Below are 22945 nucleotides of genomic sequence, written 5' to 3' on the forward strand. Positions count from 1 at the left end.
ACCTAACATAATCCTTGGATTTATAAACCTGGGAATATCGAATAGAAAAAGGGAGATGACATTAATAAGATCACTGCTGGAATAACTGTGTCCAGTTCTGGTGTCCACACTTTCAAAAAAGATGGTGACAAATTAGAAAGGGTTCAGAAAAGAACTACAATCTTAATTAAAAAAATCTGCCTTATAGAGAGACTAGTTTAACTATGAGAGGGTTGAGAAGTGACTGATCAGAATCTTTAAGTGCCTGATATTAGAGGACTGTATCTAATAAAGGATGCTTAATCTAGCAGAAAAAGACACAGTGAGATCTAATGGCTGGAAGCTGAAACTAGACAAATTCAGACTAGAAATAAGGTGCAATTTTTAAACAGTGAGGGTTATGATGTGTTGCAGCAGGTTGCCTAAGGATGGGGTGGATTCTCCATCACTTGAAGCCTAGATGTCAAGACTGGATGTCTTTCTTAAAGATATGCTGTAGTTATGGGCTTGATGCGGATTCACTTGGTGAAATTCCATGGCCTGTGCTATGCAGGTAGAAGAGGCGGTCATAGTGGTTCCTCCTGGCCTTAAAATATTGGCATGTTATATACAGCAGGGAAACAGACTGGGCTTTTTGGATGATAGAATTATCAGTAGATAATGGTAGAGGGAACTATGTGGTTGTCAGTTCCAACTCCCTGTCTCAGAAAGGAAGGATCCTGCACTCTGCTTTTCATTTACTTATCTCAGTTGGAATACAACTAATGAACACTGTTTCCTCTGCCTCTCCCCAAACCACATGAACTCCTTTATGCAGGGAAGGTATGGTGGGGAGGCTATCAATAGAGTGTCCTGCTCACCTTAAATCAACCATTACTTGAGACTACAGGATCAGGCCAGCCAGGCAATTATCTAGAAATGCAAATATCTTTATTGGCCTAAGCAGCTCCCAGGTTGTCCATTCCTAAGGCCAGCTTTAGCTTGATTAATTTTTCCCAAGAAAGGGGAAATGGTTTCCATCTGATGATTATTCATGACTTTATTTTGGAATCTGAAATGGAGGATAATTGGCTTTTTCCCCCCCTTTTAGGGCACCAATGCCTCTGCTCTGGAAAAAGACATTGGTCCAGAGCAGTTTCCAATCAATGAACACTACTTTGGGTTGGTCAATGTAAGTACCATTTCTGTAAGGTGAACCGTATACTATTTTATATTGAGCAATTGTAATGAGAACCATATAGACTCTTTCATGGTTTGATGCTGCTTTAATTTCAATGGCCTCCAGTGCAACACTGATTTAAGGCTAGAATTTGGGAGGGTGCTCCTAGTGTTCCAGGGGAAATTTTAGGTAATATGTTGAAAGTTGACTTAGCTGCAACCAAACATTTTAGGACATCTACCATTTGAGGAGAACAGCTTAGTGAAATCTGAGTAGTTTTAACATTTTATAAACCACTTCTTTCCCTGACCCCAAGTAAAATTAAATAATATCTTTTTCTAGCTATAAAAACCCCACTTTGATATTTACCTTTTTAAATCAGGATGCATGAAGTCAATGGGAATGCAGTATTTACATGGTTAAAATTTGGCATATGCTTAGATGTATCTGTCAAAAAGCGTTATTCACCTTATGGAGAGCGGATGAGCGAAAGCATCCAGTCTAAAGGGTGTTTTTCATGTCCCGAATGAAACCAATTTAAGTTCTGCTCCTATTGCAGTCAACGGGAGTTCTACCATTGATTTCAGTGGGAACAGGAGTGGGCCATTCCAGAGCATATTCGTTTATAGGAACTCTTATCAAAGATACTCTCATTGCAGTGAACACCTTTTAAATAATGCCCTACATTTGGAGCTTTTATTTTTAGTCCTAGTCAGTTAAGAAATTTTAATATTTATACTTTTTTTTTGCTGTGTGACAATCAGTAAATGGCACTGAACCTATATTCAGTCAACAGCTGTGTGGTAATTGATGGGGTATTCTACTGGGGATGCAGATTGCAGAGGCTGTATGAAGTGATTAGTTTATATTACCTTGCACAGTGATTCAGGGCATTTTTGCTTTTACATTTGCAGTTTGGGAACACCTGCTACTGTAACTCTGTGCTGCAGGCATTGTATTTTTGCTGGCCATTTCGGGAGAATGTGTTGGCATACAAGGCCCAACAGAAAAAGAAGGAAAACCTCTTGACATGCCTGGCAGACCTTTTCCACAGTATTGCTACTCAGAAGAAAAAAGTTGGAGTGATTCCACCAAAGAAGTTCATTTCAAGGTTACGAAAGGAGAATGGTGAGTGCAAACTCTGATTCCTTTCAGAGACTCATGTAATGCCTAGGAAAGTAAAAACATTGAACAGTGTGGTCAAATTAATCAAACAATCAGGTTAGATTTGTAATAAGCTTTTAATGCTTTGTTTCCTAAATATTAATTATTTAGTGTATACATATATGTGTGTGTGTTGTAGTTGGCAATAACTATACTAGGATTTGCAGTTAAGGGCCAAATCTTCCATGGGTGCACAGCGGCTCTATTGATATTTCCACTGCATGGAGGGGCAGGCTGTAGAAAGCCAGCAGCAGGCAGTTGGGTCTGGATGAGGGGCTCTGCACATTGCAGAGGAGTGCTCTGCAGTGGCTTTCTATACAGTACCATGGAGATGGATATTTTGGGCAGCTGGAAGAGTGAATGAGGTGTGACCAGTAGGTTTGTGGATAATACAGATCCATTAGCTCAAAACATCCTGGGGTTCAGTATGTGCATGCATGCAGTGAGCTACATCTGCTGCTCCTCCCATTCCCAGAAATAGAGACTTCACAGGAGCAACGGTGCCCACTCCATCTGGGGAGATTCCCCTCTAAGGGCATCAGAAGAGGAGGCAGTCTTGGTAACACAGTTTCATTCTGCATAGGAGCCATATCAGTGGGTGTGGCTCAAGAGACAATGCAAAGGGTCTACATACAGATAGCCCTGTGCCTCTGGTGGAACCCCCTGGGAAGGGATTCACATGTATCTTGGCTGGAGGGGGTTGTAGGAGATAAAAATACATGTATTTGGGGAACAGAAGTTCCTGCTTCTTTGACAGAGAGCGGGATAGGGGCAAACCAAGCTGCTGATGGAAAAATTCAAAGGAAATTCTGAAATGGGAGCATCTCATATAACATCACCACAGAGATGCCTCCCATGAGTTTCCTTCTGGTTTGTGACTGTGCATGTGTGCGCACCATCTGGCCCATTATTTATTGAGCTTTATTGACAGAAACAAAAATTCAGGAAATGTTTTCAGGAGCAATGCACTTACCAAATTACTGTGGGAAAACAATATCCCTTTGAAAAAAAAACCCACATCTTTTTGTGTCAGACTCTCCCACCCTCGATCCTCACCCATGTTTTTTATTGCCCCAATTAAGCACATTCTTAACCTAGTGCACATAGTCAGTGGGATTACTCACAAGCTTAAATTAGGCAGGTTTTAAAGTATGTTCCTGAATTGGGGCTTGTAATTGTATTTGGGAGCAAAACCTGAATTTAGATAAATCCTTTCCTGCATGGAGCAAAGGAACTTTAGAAAGAGACAATTCTTCTTCTCTCCTTTGCAGATCTCTTTGACAACTACATGCAGCAAGATGCACATGAATTTTTAAATTACTTGCTAAACACCATTGCAGACATCCTGCAGGAAGAGAAGAAGCAGGAAAAGCAAAATGGGAAACTAAAAAATGGCAACATGAATGAAGCTGAAGAAAACAATAAACAAGAACTCACCTGGGTGCATGAGATTTTTCAGGGAACACTGACTAACGAAACTAGATGTTTGAACTGTGAAACCGTAAGCATTGGGGTGGTTGATATTTTTACACACTAATAGATATGTATAAATATGTGAATCTATTCTGCCACCTGAGAAATGTGGATATTCCTGTATAACTTCACTTCTTGAAGTGAGTATATTATTTTCCAAAAATACATTTTTGTAAACATAACTTGACTAACCTGTCCCAAACTTTGCAGTTATAATATATGGTTAGATACCTCATCAACTAATCTGATATACCCTTTTCATTCAAGCCATCTTATTTATAAACAGTTAAGTATATATAGATGCTGCTGCAACTGTGGACAACGAATTTGCCTCATTATTCCATGAGTTAGGGATAACTACATAACTCACAAGTGGCAAAGTTAAGATCAAATTGTGCTAATTCATCCCTAAGAATGTCATTAAAATTCAAAGTATTTGCTAACAACACACTGTACATTATCAGGTTCTTTTTCAGTATTTTAAAAGAATGTCAACTTGAAAACTATTCATTTTGAAAAATGAGTACGAGTAGTTCCACCTAGTATACCTGAGAGAGTTCCCTGCCAATTTTTGTTGTTTTTCAATCACACTTTCCTATTTAAAAAATGTTTTTCTCTCCCTTGTTGCTGTGTGAAAGACCCCTGCAAACAACAGGGAAACTGGCTATTCTGGGAGAACAGTTGAAATTGATATAAAGTGCTGTCAAATGCATAGAGGACCAGATTCAGTTGCCCCTGCTCATATAGAGTAGCATTGTACTCCACAAAAAGTCTCCTTGATCTAAATAAGACTACTTGCAGAGTAACAATATCAGAATCTTGCCCAAAGTGAAAAAACAATGGGAAAAATTGAAAAGCAGTGTTTTGTCTAATGTATTTCAGTTATAATAACCCTTGTAACAAACAATAGTAGGTTAAAAAATACCAAAGGCTGGTTTTTAAATTGACAATGTCCCTTTAAACTTTTGAGATGAAATCCTAAATTTATATTCAGTGTTTGTTTACTCAGGGAAATTCCCACTGAAGCCAGGATTTTACCCTAGCTAGCTGAGCAGAACTACTAAATACCTTATTTGTAAAATCTTACAGTGGGTCAGGCCATTGAGAGAAATTTGGGGCCCTGGAACATCATGTTCACTGGGGTCCCACCCCCTCCCATTTCATTTTATTTACACAGATGTTACAGATGTTTTGAAGGGCCCCCTGAGCTTGGGATCCTGGTACAATTGTCCCCCTTACCCTCATCCCTGTTGTCAGCCCTGCAGTTGGTTCTAGGTTTGATGGAAAAATTAAGTTCTGAAGATTCCTGTTGTTGTTATAGGAAGGTTGATCTTATAGCTTCCTATGACTGCAGGAAAAATATATTCATACACTTTTCTAGTTTGTATTATGTAATTTTTTATTTATTTATTGTTTCTCATACTTTTTGGAAAGCAATAGAATGGATTAAAAGATGTGGTACAAGTATATAATCTACAAAGAGTTATTCAGATACAGGCAGTCTTATTCTTATTTATGAATGCAGATTTAATCCACTCTTCCAGTTAATTTTAGTACAGTATACATCACTCTACTTCCAGATCAACAGGTTCCTCCCCCTCTCCCCCCAGTCTCTCTGATGGTTTGAAACTGTACCCATTGAAACCAATGGCAAAATTCCCAGTGACTTCAGTGGTAACAGAATCAAGCCAAAAGACTGAGTATCTATGTGCATTTTTAAAATTTGATAAGCCAGACAGAATTTAGTTTGTTCTTAGTTCCAGCAGCAGAGACAAAATGTTCTCTGAAATTTTGTTCCTCTGTCTTTTGAATTCTAGCTCCGTGTTTATACTACAGGCAATTGTTGAAAAGTCCTGTGGTTTCCTGTCATTTTGCATGGAGTTATGTCACAGAGGGGATTTTTGTTTGAAGAGTTGCTATTAGTTTTATTTGGACATATTTTATGGCTACCCACATCTTTGAGAATATCAAAATTCATCCCCAAACAGTTTCCTATGGGTTCAGGGCTGGCATCAACTGGATTCACCATGTCAGCTGGGTTGGTGGTTACTTTAAAGATGGGCCCAAACCAGAACATTGATTCCAGAACCCCTTGAATTTTGTGGATCTGAATCCGAGCTCAGATCCAACTCTGTGATATGGCTCCACAGCAGAATACAAGCTCCAACCCTCTCCAACTTTGGAGTATTTAATCAGTGTGCACTACTTTTTTTTTTTTTTTTAAATAAACAGGATTTGATTTTCATGAAGTTGGCCAAAATCAGTTCATGTGGCAATCTTGCTTCAAACTCAGTTTCTTTCAGAGCTGCCTAATACATGGCTGCATTTCTGGATTTTGAAGATTTCCCTCAGCCACCAGCCTAAACCTTTTGTACTTATAATGAAATAAGAGGCTAAAGCATGAATATTGGAGACCAATTGAAAAGAGCATATTTTCAATCTTAAACATGTGATATGTGTTTACATACAGAAGAACCTCTGTGGTTGCTGATCTGGGATAAATCAAAGGCCCGGGGGGTCTTTTTCTTATTGCAATAAACTTAGATCCTAGGAAGATTTATTCATGTCTGTCATTCTCAAGACTCTTCTAAGACATATTCTGTGTTAATTAGTGATGGGTCCCAATTAAAACCTAAGGCCTGAACATTCCTGAATTTTGGAGAAGTCTGGGATCTCAATTCAGATTTCTCAGCTGGCAATTCTAAAATAGAATTCTAAAATAGGCTAAACTAAAACCATGGCCCTAAACACCTCCCACTCCAACAATTTCCCCAAATTTGAATCCTGTAATTGACTGAAATCCTTTAAGGTGGCCTATAAGGGACATGAGTAGAGCAGGGCAGAGAACAGAAATTCCATTTTGCAGAGCATTGTGAGATTTCAATTTTTGTTTTCATTTGGCTGGAATGAAAACTGAACATGTAAAATTAAGCGTGAAAGAAAATTACAGGGGAAAAATTGTTTGAGCTTGATCAAAAATGTTAGAGCAATTACAGGATTAATTTCATTTTAATTTTAATTTCACTGTATGGTATAATGCAACATTTAAAAAATTCAAAACAAAGTTGTTTTAAAGGAAAAATTGAAATTTTTCATTAAAAATATTGAAATTAAATGGGACATTTCAATATTATTAGAGCTCCCTCCCTCCCCTTTTTTGTCTGAAATAAAATTTTGATGATATGGACATGATTTTGCAAAGCATTTCACTTTCTATGGAACTGCATTCTCTGAGGGAAAACTATTCTATTGCATTTTTTCCAACCAGATCTAGATGCAAGGCTAAAGATAAAAAATTTGGTACAAAACTAAAAATTTGGTACAAAAGTGCTATGCTTACCTCCCTGATTGTCCCTGAAGATGAAAGAACACAAAACCAAATGGTATCCATTTTGGCGAATATGATATTTCTCCATGCATGCCCATTCTTGATTTATACCAACCACTGCACTTTCATTGCAGTCCTGTCCACAGGGGTGAATATAATTATGTAGATCTTTAGCTGTGTGCATATAATGCGGTATATTATATGTAAAAGACGCAAGTAAACTCTGGTACAATGTGCACTTAAAAAATTTAAAACGGGCAAAACTATTTTCATATTGTTTTAAAATTCACCATAGAACAATGTGTATAAATTATAGGCTCATCTCAAGGGGAAAGAGGTGCAACACCTCAGGCTGGTCTACACTACACAATTAGGTCGACGTAAGGCACTTATGTCGACCTAATTATGTCAGTGTCTACACTACAGCCTTGCTCTCACCAAATGTAAGTGCCCTACTACACTGACATCATAACTCCACCTCCACAAGAGGCATAAGGCTTATGTCAATGTAGTTAGAGCAACACAATGTCTGCGTAGACACTGTGTCCCTTACATGGGCTTGTCAATTTCACGGCAGGAAAACCCCAGGTGGCTTCCCTCAGCTCCCAGTGGGGAATGGGGGCGGGGGGGAGGGGTGGAGCGAGAAGTCCTGGGCAGCTTCCCCCATGCTCTGTGCAGGGAATGGGGGGCAGGATGGGATCCCAGTGGGAGCCTGTGGGGCTGGTCTCTCAGCTCCCGACACTGCCCCTCTTAGGTTGGTGAAAGCGCGCCTGGTGAGCATGCATACCACTGACCCAAGGAGGGTAGTGTAGACATGCACCACCACAGTAATTACTAATATAGGTCGACTTAGGCCTTGGCTACACTTGCAGCTGTACAGCGCTGTGAGGTAAACCTGTCTTCGTACAGCTGAGTAGGGAAAAGCGCTGCAGTCTTTCCACACTGACAGCTGACAGCGCAGTGGTGTGGCCACACTTGCAACATTTGCAGCTGTGTTGGGAGCGGTGCATTATGGGCAGCTATCCCAGCATTCATGTGACTGCAATGTGCTTTTCAAAACGGGGGTGGGGGTGGGGTGGATTGTGACAGGAAGTGTGGAGGGAGAGAGAGTGCTTTTTGGAGAATGTCAGCTCTCTATTTTGCAAGTTCCGAACTCCCAGCCCCCTGCTCATTCATTCACTCACTCAAAGCAAGCTGCAAACTGTTTGCTTTTCTCTGTGGTACGAGCTTTGAAACCGGCACTTCCGCATTCCTGCAGCCAGTCACAACAATGGAGAGGATTGGCCACTTGACAAGGTGATTAGTACAGCGCTGCAAGCGTTTACACTCACACCCGTGAGTCGTAGCCACTCCGCTGCAGCTGTTATTCCTCTTGGAGATGTGGAGTACCTGCAGCGGTGTACCCAGGGAGATACAGCGCTGTAAGTGCCCTGCCAGTTTGGACGGGGAGTGAGTTACAGCTCTGGGGGAGGCTTTACAGCGCTGTAACTTGCAAGTGTAGCCAAGGCCTTAGGTTTGTTGTGTAGACATACCCTTATTCTTTATATTTACATCAGTTATTTTTCACTCTCCTGCTTCTATCACAAGCATCTGAAAACCACAAATGAATTAAAATTTGGCTGCTCCAAAAATATGGTGGTGAAAAGCCAGGCCATTTTAAGGACTAGAGATAGATGGTCACTTGGTCATTGTCAGTGAGTTGGGATAAGTGCCAGAAACAGAACTGAAATGGTGTGAAAGGTTGATTAATGGACTTGCTGACTGACACGGGAACCTATTTATACAAAGCCAGAAATCTGTCTAGAAAATATTAAAAGTAGTTATTTTGTACAATTTGTATTTGTAGTAATTGTTTCAAGTGCAAAATTTGTATATGGGTTTCAGGTGCATTTAGACGTGTGTTTATCTTTTACATATGTATTTTTTGCTACAGGTTAGTAGCAAAGATGAGGATTTTCTTGACCTTTCTGTTGACGTGGAGCAGAACACATCCATTACACACTGTCTGAGGTAAATGAATGGAAGATTCATAAATGCATCTGTTTGGGAAACACTTCTACCCCACTCTTCTAAATCGTGTTTTCTTTCTGATTCTCTCAGTCCAGTAAAGGTTGAAAGTAAAGGTTCTAGGAACATCCCTGAGTGATGAGATGCAAGACAAACTGTGCAGTGTTAACTGAGGTTTTGCTGAGCAAAAGAAAAAGGGAATAATTTGGATGTTCATGATGCAATGGAACCTTTAATAAGAAATATACTTTAAATTCATTTTGTTTGTGTGTGTGTGTGTGTGTGTGTGAGAGAGAGAATACGGTTCCCTATTGGGGTAAGAAATTGATCATCTGGTTCACCTGGAAGAGTTGTTGCTGAATACGAGTTTGCTTCAGTGGGATTTAAGTATGTGTTTAACTTTAAGCCCATGCTCAAGTGCTTTGCTGATTAGGATTTATATACATACTAAAAGTTAAGCATATGGTTTGCTGAATTGGGCCCAGAGACCTTAGAAACAAGGGATTTTAAAAATCTAATTTTCTGCTTTGTAAATTGCAATCTGCTACTCTGCTTGTAATCCTAACATTATAGCGGGAGAGGAATCTTGACTTTTATTTTGCAAGTTCCAATTGTGTAGGGAAGCTGCAGTGCAGCAGAAACTGACAACTTTTTAACCATTATCCCTGAAAGATTTTTAAAAAAATACCATTTCCAGGTTCACATAGACTGACTGTACTGGATGGATTTAAAATATCATGAGTCCTGGCACTGACTACGGTAGATAGGGTATCTATGTTCAAAACAATATGTTATTTTAATTAAATAATATCAGAAGGCCAAAATAGTCTTTCAAGGTCCGAAGTTACTTAGAAGTTTTAAAAATACATTTTAAATGAAGCTTCAGAATCTCAGAGAGACCTCCTTACATAGCACACTACACCTAAAAACACACAGAAAGAGCAGCAACTAGGATATAAACAGCTTCCTGAATCAGATGCAAGTGAACCATTCCACAGAGTACTGGAGATGGGGGATTATTATTGCATTTTGGAATGTTACTTATGCTGTATGTCACGGTTTTGCTCAGTAACTACCATTTCATTTCAAAACTCTGGATTCAGGAGAATTCTCCTTTTCAGTTTCAGGCCAGTTTATTTTAGGGTTTTGTACTGATGCTCACCAACATAATATGTCTGTATCAGTGGAGCTAGTTTGTGACCATAAAGGACTTTGCCTTGGAACACAGGATGTCTTTTTTTCTATTCTTTTAGAACAGTGTTCTTGACCACGAGTAATCACACTGGTATTGGTACTTCAGTCTTTTGTCACTGATACTTTAGGCTCCTGACCTTAGTCACTGGTTTGGGCCCAAATGTGCCACATTGATCATCTCTCTTTCAGCTGTATGCTTTCAAATTCCAATGGCAGTTAGGATTCTCCAAATAGAAGGGTATACAAAGACTGTAAATAGGAGGCAGGCAGCATTGACTTTTGCAGCCAAAATCTGGAAAACTTGTTAGGAACTGTTGTTCTAGAAAACTATCTAATACCTGTATGTGAAAGTACCCTAAACTATACTTCTGAGTGCCTGCCTGTTAGATTTAAACAGAAAATTGTATCACAATCAACCATATGTAAAAAACAAATTGCACAAATCAGTTATACTAGATATTCTAAACAGAGCTTAATATTTTATCTAACCTCTTGGTTGTTAAACTCATAAGAAATGTATTGTTTAAAAGGACCCCTCTTCTTCAAGGCTACATAGTTCTTCAATAAAGGGTACAGTCTGGAACGGAGAGCTTTCCTAATACTGTGATTTGAATCTGCAATCCATTCCTTTCCTCCTACACTTTGCCAGTATCATATGTCTTTCAGCTAGAACAGAAGCTAGGAAGTTTAGTAGCCTGGCTGGACAACCTCCCATACACATACAGTAGTTTACAGTACTGACATAACTAAAACCTTGGCAGCGTACAGTATAACAGCCACATGCTTTAAGTAGCCTTTCCATCCTCCATTGCAGGAACATAATAGCATGAAAATACTCCAAATCTTTTTTGAGAAGGTGGCTACAGATTGTTACCTACAAAACACACAAGGCAGAGAATCCACAATTGTCATCCTTTGTGATGGCCTTTTAGAATCATAGAATCATAGAATATCAGAGTTGGAAGGGACCTCAAGAGGTCATCTAGTCCAACCCCCTGCTCAAAGCAGGACCAATTCCCAGCTAAATCATCCCAGCCAGGGCTTTGTCAAGCCGGGCCTTAAAAACCTCCAAGGAAGGAGACTCCACCACCTCCCTAGGTAACGCATTCCAGTGTTTCACCACCCTCCTAGTGAAATAGTTTTTCCTGATATCCAACCTGGACCTCCCCCACTGCAACTTGAGACCATTGCTCCTTGTTCTGTCATCTGCCACCACTGAGAACAGCCGAGCTCCATCCTCTTTGGAACCCCCCTTCAGGTAGTTGAAGGCTGCTATCAAATCCCCCCTCATTCTTCTCTTCTGGAGACTAAACAATCCCAGTTCCCTCAGCCTCTCCTCATAAGTCATGTGCTCCAGACCCCTAATCATTTTTGTTGCCCTCCGCTGGACTCTTTCCAATTTTTCCACATCCTTCTTGTAGTGTGGGGACCAAAACTGGACACAGTATTCCAGATGAGGACTCACCCATGTCGAATAAAGGGGAACGATCACGTTCCTCGATCTGCTGGCAATGCCCCTACTTATACAGCCCAAAATGCCATTAGCCTTCTTGGCAACAAGAGCACACTGTTGACTCATATCCAGCTTCTCATCCACTGTGACCCCTAGGTCCTTTTCTGCAGAACTGCTACCTAGCCATTCGGTCCCTAGTCTGTAGCAGTGCATGGGATTCTTCCGTCCTAAGTGCAGGACTCTGCACTTGTCCTTGTTGAACCTCATCAGGTTTTTTTCGGCCCAATCCTCTAATTTGTCTAGGTCCCTCTGTATCCGATCCCTACCCTCTAGTGTATCTACCACGCCTCCTAGTTTAGTGTCATCTGCAAACTTGCTGAGAGTGCAGTCCTTCTCCTTGCTGAGAAGGAGCACAACTCCCTCCTTGAGAATAAGAAATAAGAGAAACTCTCTTTTAATTAAACATTTGTAAAGCTAGAACACGGGCCTTCCATAGCTGCATTATTATTCTGTATCACTCATGATAAAATGGACAAATGCCTCTGCAGCCTTTTTCAGCAGGGAACATCAAATTATATTACTAAATTTCACTGCCTGTTTTCTAGGACAATAATTGCTTTTGCTGCATCTTCATGATGTAAATACTGTAATGTTGAAAAGAGGAACAAGTAAATAAGAATTATTCAGTATTTCAATAAAATGTATTTCTTCACCAGTATAGATGAAACTTTTCTAGTTATTTCTGTCTTTGGTCAGATGAAAAGGTCTTTATGTGTTTAAGTGCTCCAAAAAATACATGCCTCCAGCATAATCTTTCTCTCCTGAGTATGAGGTCTGGCAAAGAGCAGGAGAGGAATTCATCTAAGAACAAAATGAATTATGTATCAATTATTTTTATTTCCATTCCAAGTTATAAAGGCCCGTTGACTCAGTCCATTCGATCTCAACTTTCAACTCCAGTCTCTTTGTTATATATTTTTATCCCATTAAAAGATATTATTTATATTGGTTACATGACTAAATAACACCAACACACTTTCTATTTTAGAAGGCACCTTTCTGACCATTGGGTAAATCTTGCAGAGAGACCTATAGGGTTTTTTTAAAAATAATCCAGATGGGCTAATCCAGAAATAGTTTGGGATGGGGTGTGTGTAAGTATCTAAAAATTCCCCTCTGCTCCCAATTAAAACCACACAAACAGAATTCAAAGTCTTTTTTGGGATCAGTGACATGGGGGAGAATTAGGAGTGTCTTGAGTGCTGCAGCTGTTGGGAATACCTTACCCAGTCCTGAAGCTCTTTACTCCTGGGGGAATTCTGCACCACTGTGCACATGCAGAATTCATGTCCCCTGCAGATTTATTTGCTTTCCTGCAGAAAAATGACTTTCTGATGGGGAAGCAAAGGAAAGCCACAAGAGCGGTCACATATCCTTCCCCAGCAGTGTGGGTGCATCGTTTTGGGCACCCAGAGTAGTCAGTAGAGAGGTAAATCACCAAGGGGTGGGGGCTGGGGATGCCCTGGCTTGTGGCTCCTACCCTGCACCAGGCTCAGCTACTAGTCCCAGCTGGGTTGGGAGTGTGGGAGGACAGGACTTCCTCTTTCCGTGCAAGGAGCAGCCTGGCTGGGTCAAACCCACCCCTAGAAACCTCCCCTGGCTGCAGGAAGTTCTGCCTACCCACTTCCTGCCCCCATCTCTCCTCCGCAGAGGGAGGGGTCACTGTATGGGGAGTTGCTCCCCCATCAACCAACCCCACCCCCGACCACCTGCATTGGAACCTTCCTGCACCCAGACCTTTCCACTGAGCCCCACCCTCCTACATCTGGACCCCCACACCCAAACTACCATCCACTGAGCCCCCTGCACTGAGCCCCCACCCCGATGAGCCCCCCACACCTGGACTCCCACCACACAGCCCCACTTTCCCAGATGCCCCCCACCAAGCCCCATCCCCCCATACCCATCCCCTTGCCCTGCTGAACCACCTTCACCTGGACCCCCCGGCAACCTGAAACCCCCACAACAAACTCCTGTGCATCCAGATGCCCCCGCACTCGGACCCCCCACTGAGCTGCCCACACCCAGATTGCCCCACACAGAACCTTTTCAGCCCATACCTGGATCCCCCCACACATTAAGCCCCTCCACAGTTAGATCCTTCCTGCCCACACCTGGTACGCCTGGTGCAGAGGGGCAGTGCCCTGGGGTGTTTCTGGGGCAGGTCCAGCCCTTGCGCTGTCTCAGGGTCCTTGTCCATGTTCCAGGGTGGGGGGAGAGGCAGAGGGTGATCTCCCACCTTGCACAGCCACTGGCCTGTGCTCCCCATTGCCATGCTGTAGCCTCCACATTTATTTATTGACAAATAAAATTTGTGTGCAGAATTTTTACTTTTTTTGGAAGAGAATTCCCTCAGTAGTACCTTATGCACACACATCTTGCATGAACTTCAGTGTGAGTTATATGCACGGGATGGAAGCATGCATGTTGAATTTAATACTGTTGAAAAGTCTTGCTTGGTGAAGTAATTGCCAGAGTGAAGCAAGTAGCAGCACAAAACTCTTAGTACTCACAAAGAAAAGTAATTCTTAACATTCCCCCAGCAAAGCACTTCAACACATGCTCAAGTTTAAGCACCAGTAGTCACACTGAAGTCAATGGGACTACTCAGGTATTTAAGTGCTTTGCTGGGTCAGGGCCTTTATAAGTCTAAGCTGTGATGTAAATAGCATGTTTTAGAAATTGGATGAAACTCCTGTTGATTTCAGTGGGGCCAGTGTTTCACCCATTGTGTCTTATTGGCTTTTCAGTTCATCAGTCCAAGTGTGATATTGGGGGAAGTTTCAAGGAACATTAAGAATTGATAATTATATTTATTTACAGAGACTTCAGCAACACAGAAACATTATGTAGTGAACAGAAGTACTACTGTGAAACTTGCTGCAGTAAACAAGAGGCACAGAAAAGGTGGGTAAAGAACAGTGCAATTCAATCCCTGTTCAGGTAAATTGAGCTCTTAAGGTACGTCTACCCTGCGATAAAAGACCTGTGGCATGGACACAGCTGGCCCAGGTCAGCTGACTTGGGCTCATAGGGCTATAAAATTGCAATGTAGCCATTTGGGCTTGGGCTGGAGCCTGGGCTCTGAAATCCCACAAGGGGGAGGGTCTGAGACTTTGGGGCATGTTTTTTTTTAACCATAGTGTAGACATATCGTTAGTAGAAATTTAAATCACTGCTGAAGTGTAGCGTCACTCACTCTGTTACTGATACGTTAAACTACGGTCCAGTCCTCCAACTTCTGTGTTTGTACAACGTTCCCAGTCTCCTGCCTGTGATACCTTTGTGGCTGCAGTGAACCCCCTCCTGAACTTGTTTGCAGCTTCTTGGCCTCTAGTGGCTGCAAGCCTCTCCAACACACGTACACTCCACATGGCCCTTGAAACCAAGAGGTGGAGCCACAGCTGCTGCACACATCTCTTAGGTCTCCAGTTACTGCTGATGGAATACCTCTGTTTACAAAGTGCATTTATAATGTGCAGGCATAGGATTGCAAGAAAAGAATAACACTGAACTGAGCAGTGCTTCATAATATACACCCTTATTCATGATTTCACAGGATGAGAGTAAAAAAGCTGCCAATGATCCTTGCATTGCACCTCAAGAGATTCAAGTACATGGAGCAGTTACACAGGTACACCAAACTCTCTTATCGTGTGGTATTTCCTCTGGAGCTACGTCTCTTCAACACATCCAGTGATGCAGTCAACTTGGATCGCATGTATGACTTGGTGGCTGTTGTCGTTCACTGTGGCAGGTAAAGTGCATTCAGGTGTACCCAACCTATTATTAGATCAGTAGTATTGCCAATTCCAAACATTCAAAAATCATGTGTCAGGCCTCAAAATATATTGAGATTGGTTTAAAAATCATAAGATTTTAAAAATGCATTTTGGGTTCTTTTGTCTTTGGAGTTTTTTTCCCAGGCTCCTCAGTAGCCAGTCTGCCTGGTGAAGAGTTTACAAACTACTGTAGAGGTGGGGCCCCCGGGAGCCAGGAAGTATACTTGTTTGGGAAACACCAAAAAGGTTCCTGGGAACATTTCATTGTTTCCAAAACAAGATTTAACAGAATTTCAATTCTGCAAAAAAATTTCAACATTTTTACTTTTTGCCCTAATTTAAGACCAAACAATTTCCGAAAACCTCAAATTGTTCATGGATGTCAAATTCCGTTTCCTGACCAGCTCTACTTGAAACAGGTATCATAGGACTACAGAAATGAGACATGGAAAAGGATCAATCAAACTGTCTAATTCAGCTATCTGCCAACACATGTATATCTAGAATGCAGACTCTGGGCCTGATCTTGCAACAAATTTGAACAAACAGACCTTTACTACTGTGCAAAGTCACATTGAAGTCAATGGGATAGCATATGAAAGCCAGGGTCTGCCTGTGCCAAGTTGTTTACATAGTTGAGACCAACTTTAGGTAACCTAAAATTGGATTATTCTAAAATATCTTTTTACAAAAAATATGTATAATTATAGGCCAGCCCAGAATCACAGCAGGAATATCCTGCATTGCCATATGAAATACCTATATCTCAGTCAGATTTTTGTAAATGAAGATGGTGTAAATCCAAGTAATTTAAATTGAGTTACTCTGTTTATATACCAATGTAACAAAGATTAGAATCTGGCCCTCTGTGTCTTACTTCTGTTGGGCTGGAGATATGTGGAGACAGCATATTCAGACTCTAGCAGCAGGCAGTGGTTGTATTTTCTTTTCTTACTAAATGGTGATTGCTTCAGCTGGCTGATTTTAAGGACTGATAATGATTGGTTAGAATGAAGAATCGTAGCTATAATAGGAGTTCTTGGATGTGATGGATTGTCAAGCATGGAAAAAACTGGAAGAATTCTTAAAGCTCAAAAGGAATGTGAACTAATTGTTCTCCCCACCCAGAAGAAGATACATAATTGCATTTCCATGTTTAATATCAGCCTGTTTTCTTCCTATTTAAATTCCATTGAGCAATTTTGAAAATATTTGTCATAGTTTATGTCTGCCACCAACTAATTGTCAATTACCTTTTAGCTAGATTTATAAACTACCATAATGCAGATAATGAGAGGGCATTCAATTTTCAGTTGACCAACTCATTTTAGATAACCCAGTATAGGAGAAAGAAAAATGCACATGTCTACTTAACACTGCAAGCTGGCTTACAAGGGCTTCAGTGGAAATATAATATCCATGTAACATATGACTTATCAAAACCAGCCCATTTATATCTCTGATACTTTTTAATTACTTTTTTTTCTAGTGGACCTAATCGTGGGCATTATATTACCATTGTGAAAAGTCATGGATTTTGGCTTTTGTTTGATGATGACATTGTAGAGGTCAGTATGCGGACGATCATGAAAAGATTACTGGTGTGTAAGTTCCTATGTCCATTTGGTGTGGCATACCATTCAGAGACCATCAGCTTTTGATGGTGACTTGATTTCCCCCTTCCCTTTCCCCTCAATTTAAGAAAAGATAAACAAGCCAATCTCTTTGTCTCCTCTCATAAGCTAGGCCCTTCAGTCCCCTATCATCCTAATAGCTCTTCTCTGCACCTGTTCCAGTTTGAATTAATCTTTCTTGAACATGGCTTACAGACCTGTGCACAGTATTCCAAATGAGGTCTGACCAGTGCCTTGTACAATGGCATTAATACTTCTGCAAAAAGAACAGGAGTACTTGTGGCACCTCAGAGACTAACAAATTGTTAGTCTCTAAGGTGCCACAAGTACTCCTGTTCTTTTTGTGGATACAGACTAACATGGCTGCTACTTTGAAATTTGTCATTAATACTTCTCTATCTCTATTGGAAATGCCTCCCCTGATGCATCCTAGAATCATATTTGCCCTTTTTCACAGCTGCATCACATTGGTGGCTAATAGTTATCCAATGATTGACCTGCACACCCAGTTCTCTCTCATCCTCTGTCACTTCCAACTGATGAACCCCTGGTTTGTAGCAGAAATTCTTATTATTAGACCCTAATTGTATGACTTTGCTCTTTGTACTATTGAATTTTATCCCATTTGTTATTCCAATCTTCAGGGTCATCCAGATCCTCCTGTACAATATTTTGATCCTCCTCTGTGTTAACAGTGTCTCACAACTCCATTAGTAACCTCCCTCCAGTCTGATAGTTCACCTTTCAGCACAGCCTCTATAAATCAGAGCAGAATCTGGCCTACAGTTGGTGCAGATGCAGTCTGCTCATAGTGCAGTAGTGTCTCAAGCAGACACTAAAAATCGCTGCAGTATGTTGCCAAGACTAGGGGCTGGTTCTGGTCTCACTCTAGTGTAAGTCAGGAGCAAATTCATTGCAGTTATAGTAGAGTAAAACTGGTGCGAGATCAGAATCAGGCCCATTGTTTGGAAGGAGAGAGCGTGGTACTGCACTACTTAAATATAAGGGTAGCAGAATCTGTCCCAAAAGACGCAGTGATGAGGAAAATAAAAGGAGGAAAGTAGAGGACCTCTGGGGGAAGGCAAAAGTTAAATGCAGTATCTACCATTACATTTGTAGAAACCTTAAATCACAATTTACCTGTTTGCTATTATGTAACAGAGAAAAGATTCTCTCCATTTAGCTATGGCAAATCCTGCTTGGATTACTCAGAGTAGTAGTCCTATTGATCTCAATGAGTGAAGCAAGCAGGATTTGGCTCCTAAACTATTAAACTGCCCATTCACTTCTTGAATCGCTAACAAAACTTGCTAATCATTACCCTGAGGCAAATAACTACATACATGCTTTTGCATTTTTATATTCATTTAATCCAAGCTTCTTTTTTTTTAGCAAACATTTTAAACAACTCTGTTTATTTTTGCAGAAAATAGATGCTCAAGCTATTGAAGAATTCTATGGTCTGACCTCTGATATATCAAAAAATTCAGAATCTGGTTATATTTTATTCTATCAGTCAAGAGAGTGACTTGGAGAACTGTGAAATGCTGCAAGTGGAGAAAACTGATCAGCACTGTCAACTGACTTTTACACAGAGCACATTCTGAATAGTCGAACAATGATCTATCTTATCTTCTACTAAATGGTTTATGTGTTCTTGACTATAACCCTTCATTTCTGACATACAGCACTTTTTTTTTTTTTTAGTATGACTCAGAATGAATTGCAGTCAGCACTTAGTAAAATTTATATGGACTAACATTTACAGATAATAGGATTTGGGGTCATCTGTTAAATCCAGCTGAGCTAGAATAGTATTTTCTATGGAAGTGTGCATTACATTTAGGGCAAATTGTTTAAACTTTCTAAATAGCTTTGGGATATCATTTTATGAAGCATTCCTTTAAATATGTACTAATATGTATTGTTATCCATTTTAAGTGTAGAAAAAAGTATATTTCATAACCATTGGAATTGTGGTTGCATAGGGGATTTTGTCACATGTTACTCTCCACCACTAGAAAGATATTCTTCCCAAATCCTTTGAGCTTTGGGTTATTAAAAACTTTAAATGGGTAACTTCAAGACTACAATTCACATAAAGAGATTTAAATGACATTGGAGCAAAATGATACAATGTGTCCAGTCTTCCTGTTTATCCTGATGAGAGAGCACAGATAAGATGAGCTTGTCATTTTGATTCTAAAACAACAGAGGCACTGAGGGTTTTGTGGGGAAAAGTGGAGGGAGAGGTTCCTCATATGAAGTACTTTTCTAAGGAATGATCTTATGTTTCTGCCAAAAAGAATAACAGAATGTGTGTTTGCTTATTGAGTTCGCAGATATTCCAATATTGAGCATACAAAACATCTCCTTCATCAGGGCTAGTATTACACAGTCTAGTTAAGTAATGTTATTGATACAATATCTATCATTGGGCTCAATCTCACAATGTGCTGAGCACCCACAGCTCCAAATGACATCAGTGGCAACTGTAGGTACTTGGCACCTAGGACAAGGCCCATTGCTTATCAATGTAGAACACCTGTTATGTAATAATCCGTAGTTTACACCTGCAGTATGTATTGACCATACTCCCAATCAGTAGTCATGTTTGTCAACATCTCAATCACTGTGGTATCAGAAAGGTTCAAGAGTACATGGTTCTAGAGATATCAAAAGGCATAATGTGACTGTTTATGTTTTACTTTTCAAACCTGGTTGGCACTGGTCATGTTCTAGCTAATAAATTGCTATACAAGTAATACTGGAAGTACTTGGCAAGAAAGGAGGGTAGAAGGAAGTATCAATAGGGCATGAGAAGGGATTGATTGTGTGTTGAGAGTAATTTTCTGTCTGACAGCTAACTTGGTAGATTTAACAATAATATTTCACCATTTAGTGTATGGACTTTAAGGATCGAATCCTGATCTCACTGAAGACAATTGGTAAAACTACCTTTATCTTCAATAAAACCATGATTTGGCCCTATTAGGGGGGAGAGGAGAGAAAGAGAGGGGGAGGAATTCTAGAAAGAAGCATCATCATCTCACAGTATTTACTGTTATGTGTTTTTAACTTTGTATATTTATTAGAAAGTGTCACCTTCAGTACTTTTTTAGAAGTTCAACTGTAGTTTTGTCGCTGAGCTTTTTATTTCAACAAATATTGTTTAAAACCAGTGTTGAATCTGATTGCTCTGTTTCTCTTGGGAGAGTGGGAAAAAAAACTTACTTGTGTTACAATCTGCTGTGAAATTGTTTTTGTTACATTTTAGTGAGCGTGCAATGTTAGCCTCTGGTATAACATGGTTTGAAGTTTATTTGGAATTATAAGTGGCCATTTTATACCAGTGGCCATATACTAAGAAGTATAGCACTTTAACTTGGAAGAAAAACAAAACTGGATTTTTCATCTTCAAAGATTTGTGAATTATTTATTATGCTGGTGTATTGATCCAACAGATCAGACACAGGATCTAATCCTACAACTCTTCTTATGCAAGTAGTCCAAGTGTTCTAATGGAACCATTCACATGAGTAAAAGTTGGAGGATTGAGTCCAAACAAGGGCACTTTTTTCTTTTACTCACAGTGGGATGGAAGTTTTACCATAGAGGACTATGATGTTTCTTAATTTTAGACTGGCCTAATAAGAGGCTTCAACGATCTCTGAAGTCCATTGACTTTAATGGAACTGGATCAGGCCCTAAATTCAATAAAATAACTTGTCTTCTTTAATGGAATATTTCTGAACATTCACATCTTTCCATTTAATAAATGTGGCCATCTTTTGCCTGGCAAGTGAGACTGTATTCTGGTTGTGAATAAATGCACTTTTTAGATCAAAGTTACCCAAGGTCAGACAAACATTCTGTACTTTGCAATTTGCTGCCATATATTTTTAGGATGTGTGTGAAACTTTACAACAAAACAAAAAGAAATAGCAATGTATGTGTTGTGTTCGGGACTGATGTGTGTATAAAGAACAATTGTACATAAAGAAATTATTTTAAAATGTGTCGGATTCTAGGAAATGGTTTTTGTGTTAATAAGGTTTGGGTATTGCAGCAATAGTTAAACACTAACATCTAAGATTCAGCATATGCAAATTTTTGTTTTTCCCAGGCTGCAAGACAAGACTTTACGTTGGATAATAAATTCAGATAATTACAATTTGTTCCTTGATACTTTATGGGTTAAAAAAAAATGTCCATCAACATTTCTGTGATACATTAGAGGGACCCAGAGGAGTTATATGAAAGTGCTGCAGGGTTGTTAAATAAGAGGGTTTTGCTAACTCAAGAAAAGATTTACAGGAATGATGTAACACGAGTAGAAAATCAGTGGCTAGATTTCAACTTTGAAGAAATCATGGAAATACTACAAAGTAATATCAGCATGAACTTTATTTTAGCACCAGTTAAATTACTCTGTATTTGTTTGGTCTGTCAATCAAAAAAATTTTAATCGTGATACAGTCCTAATCATCAGTTAAGGCTCCATCCACCAACCTGTCTCCAGGCCAGCAAAACTCAATCATGTGCTCAACTTTAAAATGTGAGTTGCCCCACTGAAGCCCATAAAGCTATACACTTGGTTAAAGTTAAGCTCATTTGTAAGTGCTTTGCTGGATTGAGGCCAGGGTGATCAGCGCCTTGCAAGATGATGTACATTTATTTATCTGGATTTTTAATATATGCATGGTACATTTTTCAGATATTTTATATACTTATATTTTTCACTTCCAGTGCATCATGAAAAGAGTGGAGAAAATCTGGGACAATCAAAACTTTTCTAGCCAGCAATTTTAGAAAAAAATTGCAGTAGATTTTCTGTGCTCTTGTATAATGTGATTTTTAGTTTATAGAGCTAACTGGATTAGTCCCAAGAATAATTTAAGTTCATTAGTTGTTTTGTGTGCCATTGCATGAGATGTATTTTCTGTATAACGTTGTTACTTGTTCATCTCCACATTTTATTACATGCTCTTATTTATAGAAAAGAGCATTTTTACTCTCTGTTGGTATTCCGCTAAACCCAAGGAAGTGTTACCGTGCACTGTGTAAATTAGCTATCTTGGAGGACAAGTTCAGACCCAAATTTACGTATCACAAAACAAGCTGTCAGCATATTATACATTTTCTATTTTTGGAACATAGTAGATGGGGACAAAAGAAGGGATCAGTGAAGAAGGAGGATCAATGAAAGCAGAAAATCTAGTTGAAAATAAGATGTGCACAACCACCCCAATATTCATCCAATTTCAATAGGGTACAGATGTGGTTCAATAGACTAACATTTTAAAGTCTGACTCCTTTAGCAGTTAAAATTAAAAAGCAGCAGATGTTTCCTATGCATTGAATTTAGCAAAGACATTAAGGGCTTGTCTATGCTGCTGCGCTGCAGTGCAGCCTACAGGGGTGTGAATTGCAGAGTGCACCAAAATGTTACAGTCTAACTGCCCTGTGTGGACTCTATAGGCACAAACTAAAAGGCTAGTTTGCATTAATGTAGTCCTGTTTGAAAGAGGACTAAGTTTATGCAAACTCGGTACCTTTTAGTTTGCGTCAGCAGTGTCCACATGGACCAGCTGATTGCATCCAAATGCTATACTCTTACAATTCATATCCTCATAGACCATCCTCCGGTGCGGTGTAGCCATAGCCTAAGACTTGAACGAAGATGTAACTGGAATTTATGCAACGTTACCA

General features: G+C 39.9%; 1 protein-coding gene across 4 annotated transcripts in view; it reads left to right on the plus strand.

Annotated features, from left to right (window-relative positions):
* USP46 (ubiquitin specific peptidase 46) overlaps window positions 1-21251 on the plus strand; it is a 33757-nt gene extending 12506 nt beyond the window's left edge. For all 4 annotated transcript variants that reach the window (XM_065596894.1, XM_024101481.3, XM_005299087.5 and 1 more), the window contains 8 exons: window positions 1070-1150; window positions 2053-2266; window positions 3574-3803; window positions 9037-9113; window positions 14641-14724; window positions 15377-15574; window positions 17089-17167; window positions 18660-21251. In XM_065596894.1, the coding sequence (XP_065452966.1) occupies window positions 1070-1150; window positions 2053-2266; window positions 3574-3803; window positions 9037-9113; window positions 14641-14724; window positions 15377-15574; window positions 17089-17167; window positions 18660-18761 (1065 nt within the window). In that variant the 3' untranslated portion in view covers window positions 18762-21251. The remainder of the gene's footprint in view (window positions 1-1069; window positions 1151-2052; window positions 2267-3573; window positions 3804-9036; window positions 9114-14640; window positions 14725-15376; window positions 15575-17088; window positions 17168-18659) is intronic.
* Window positions 21252-22945: the final 1694 nt, after the last annotated feature.

This window comes from Chrysemys picta, chromosome 5 (assembly GCF_011386835.1).
Source record: "Chrysemys picta bellii isolate R12L10 chromosome 5, ASM1138683v2, whole genome shotgun sequence".
Taxonomy (NCBI): Eukaryota; Metazoa; Chordata; order Testudines; family Emydidae; genus Chrysemys; species Chrysemys picta.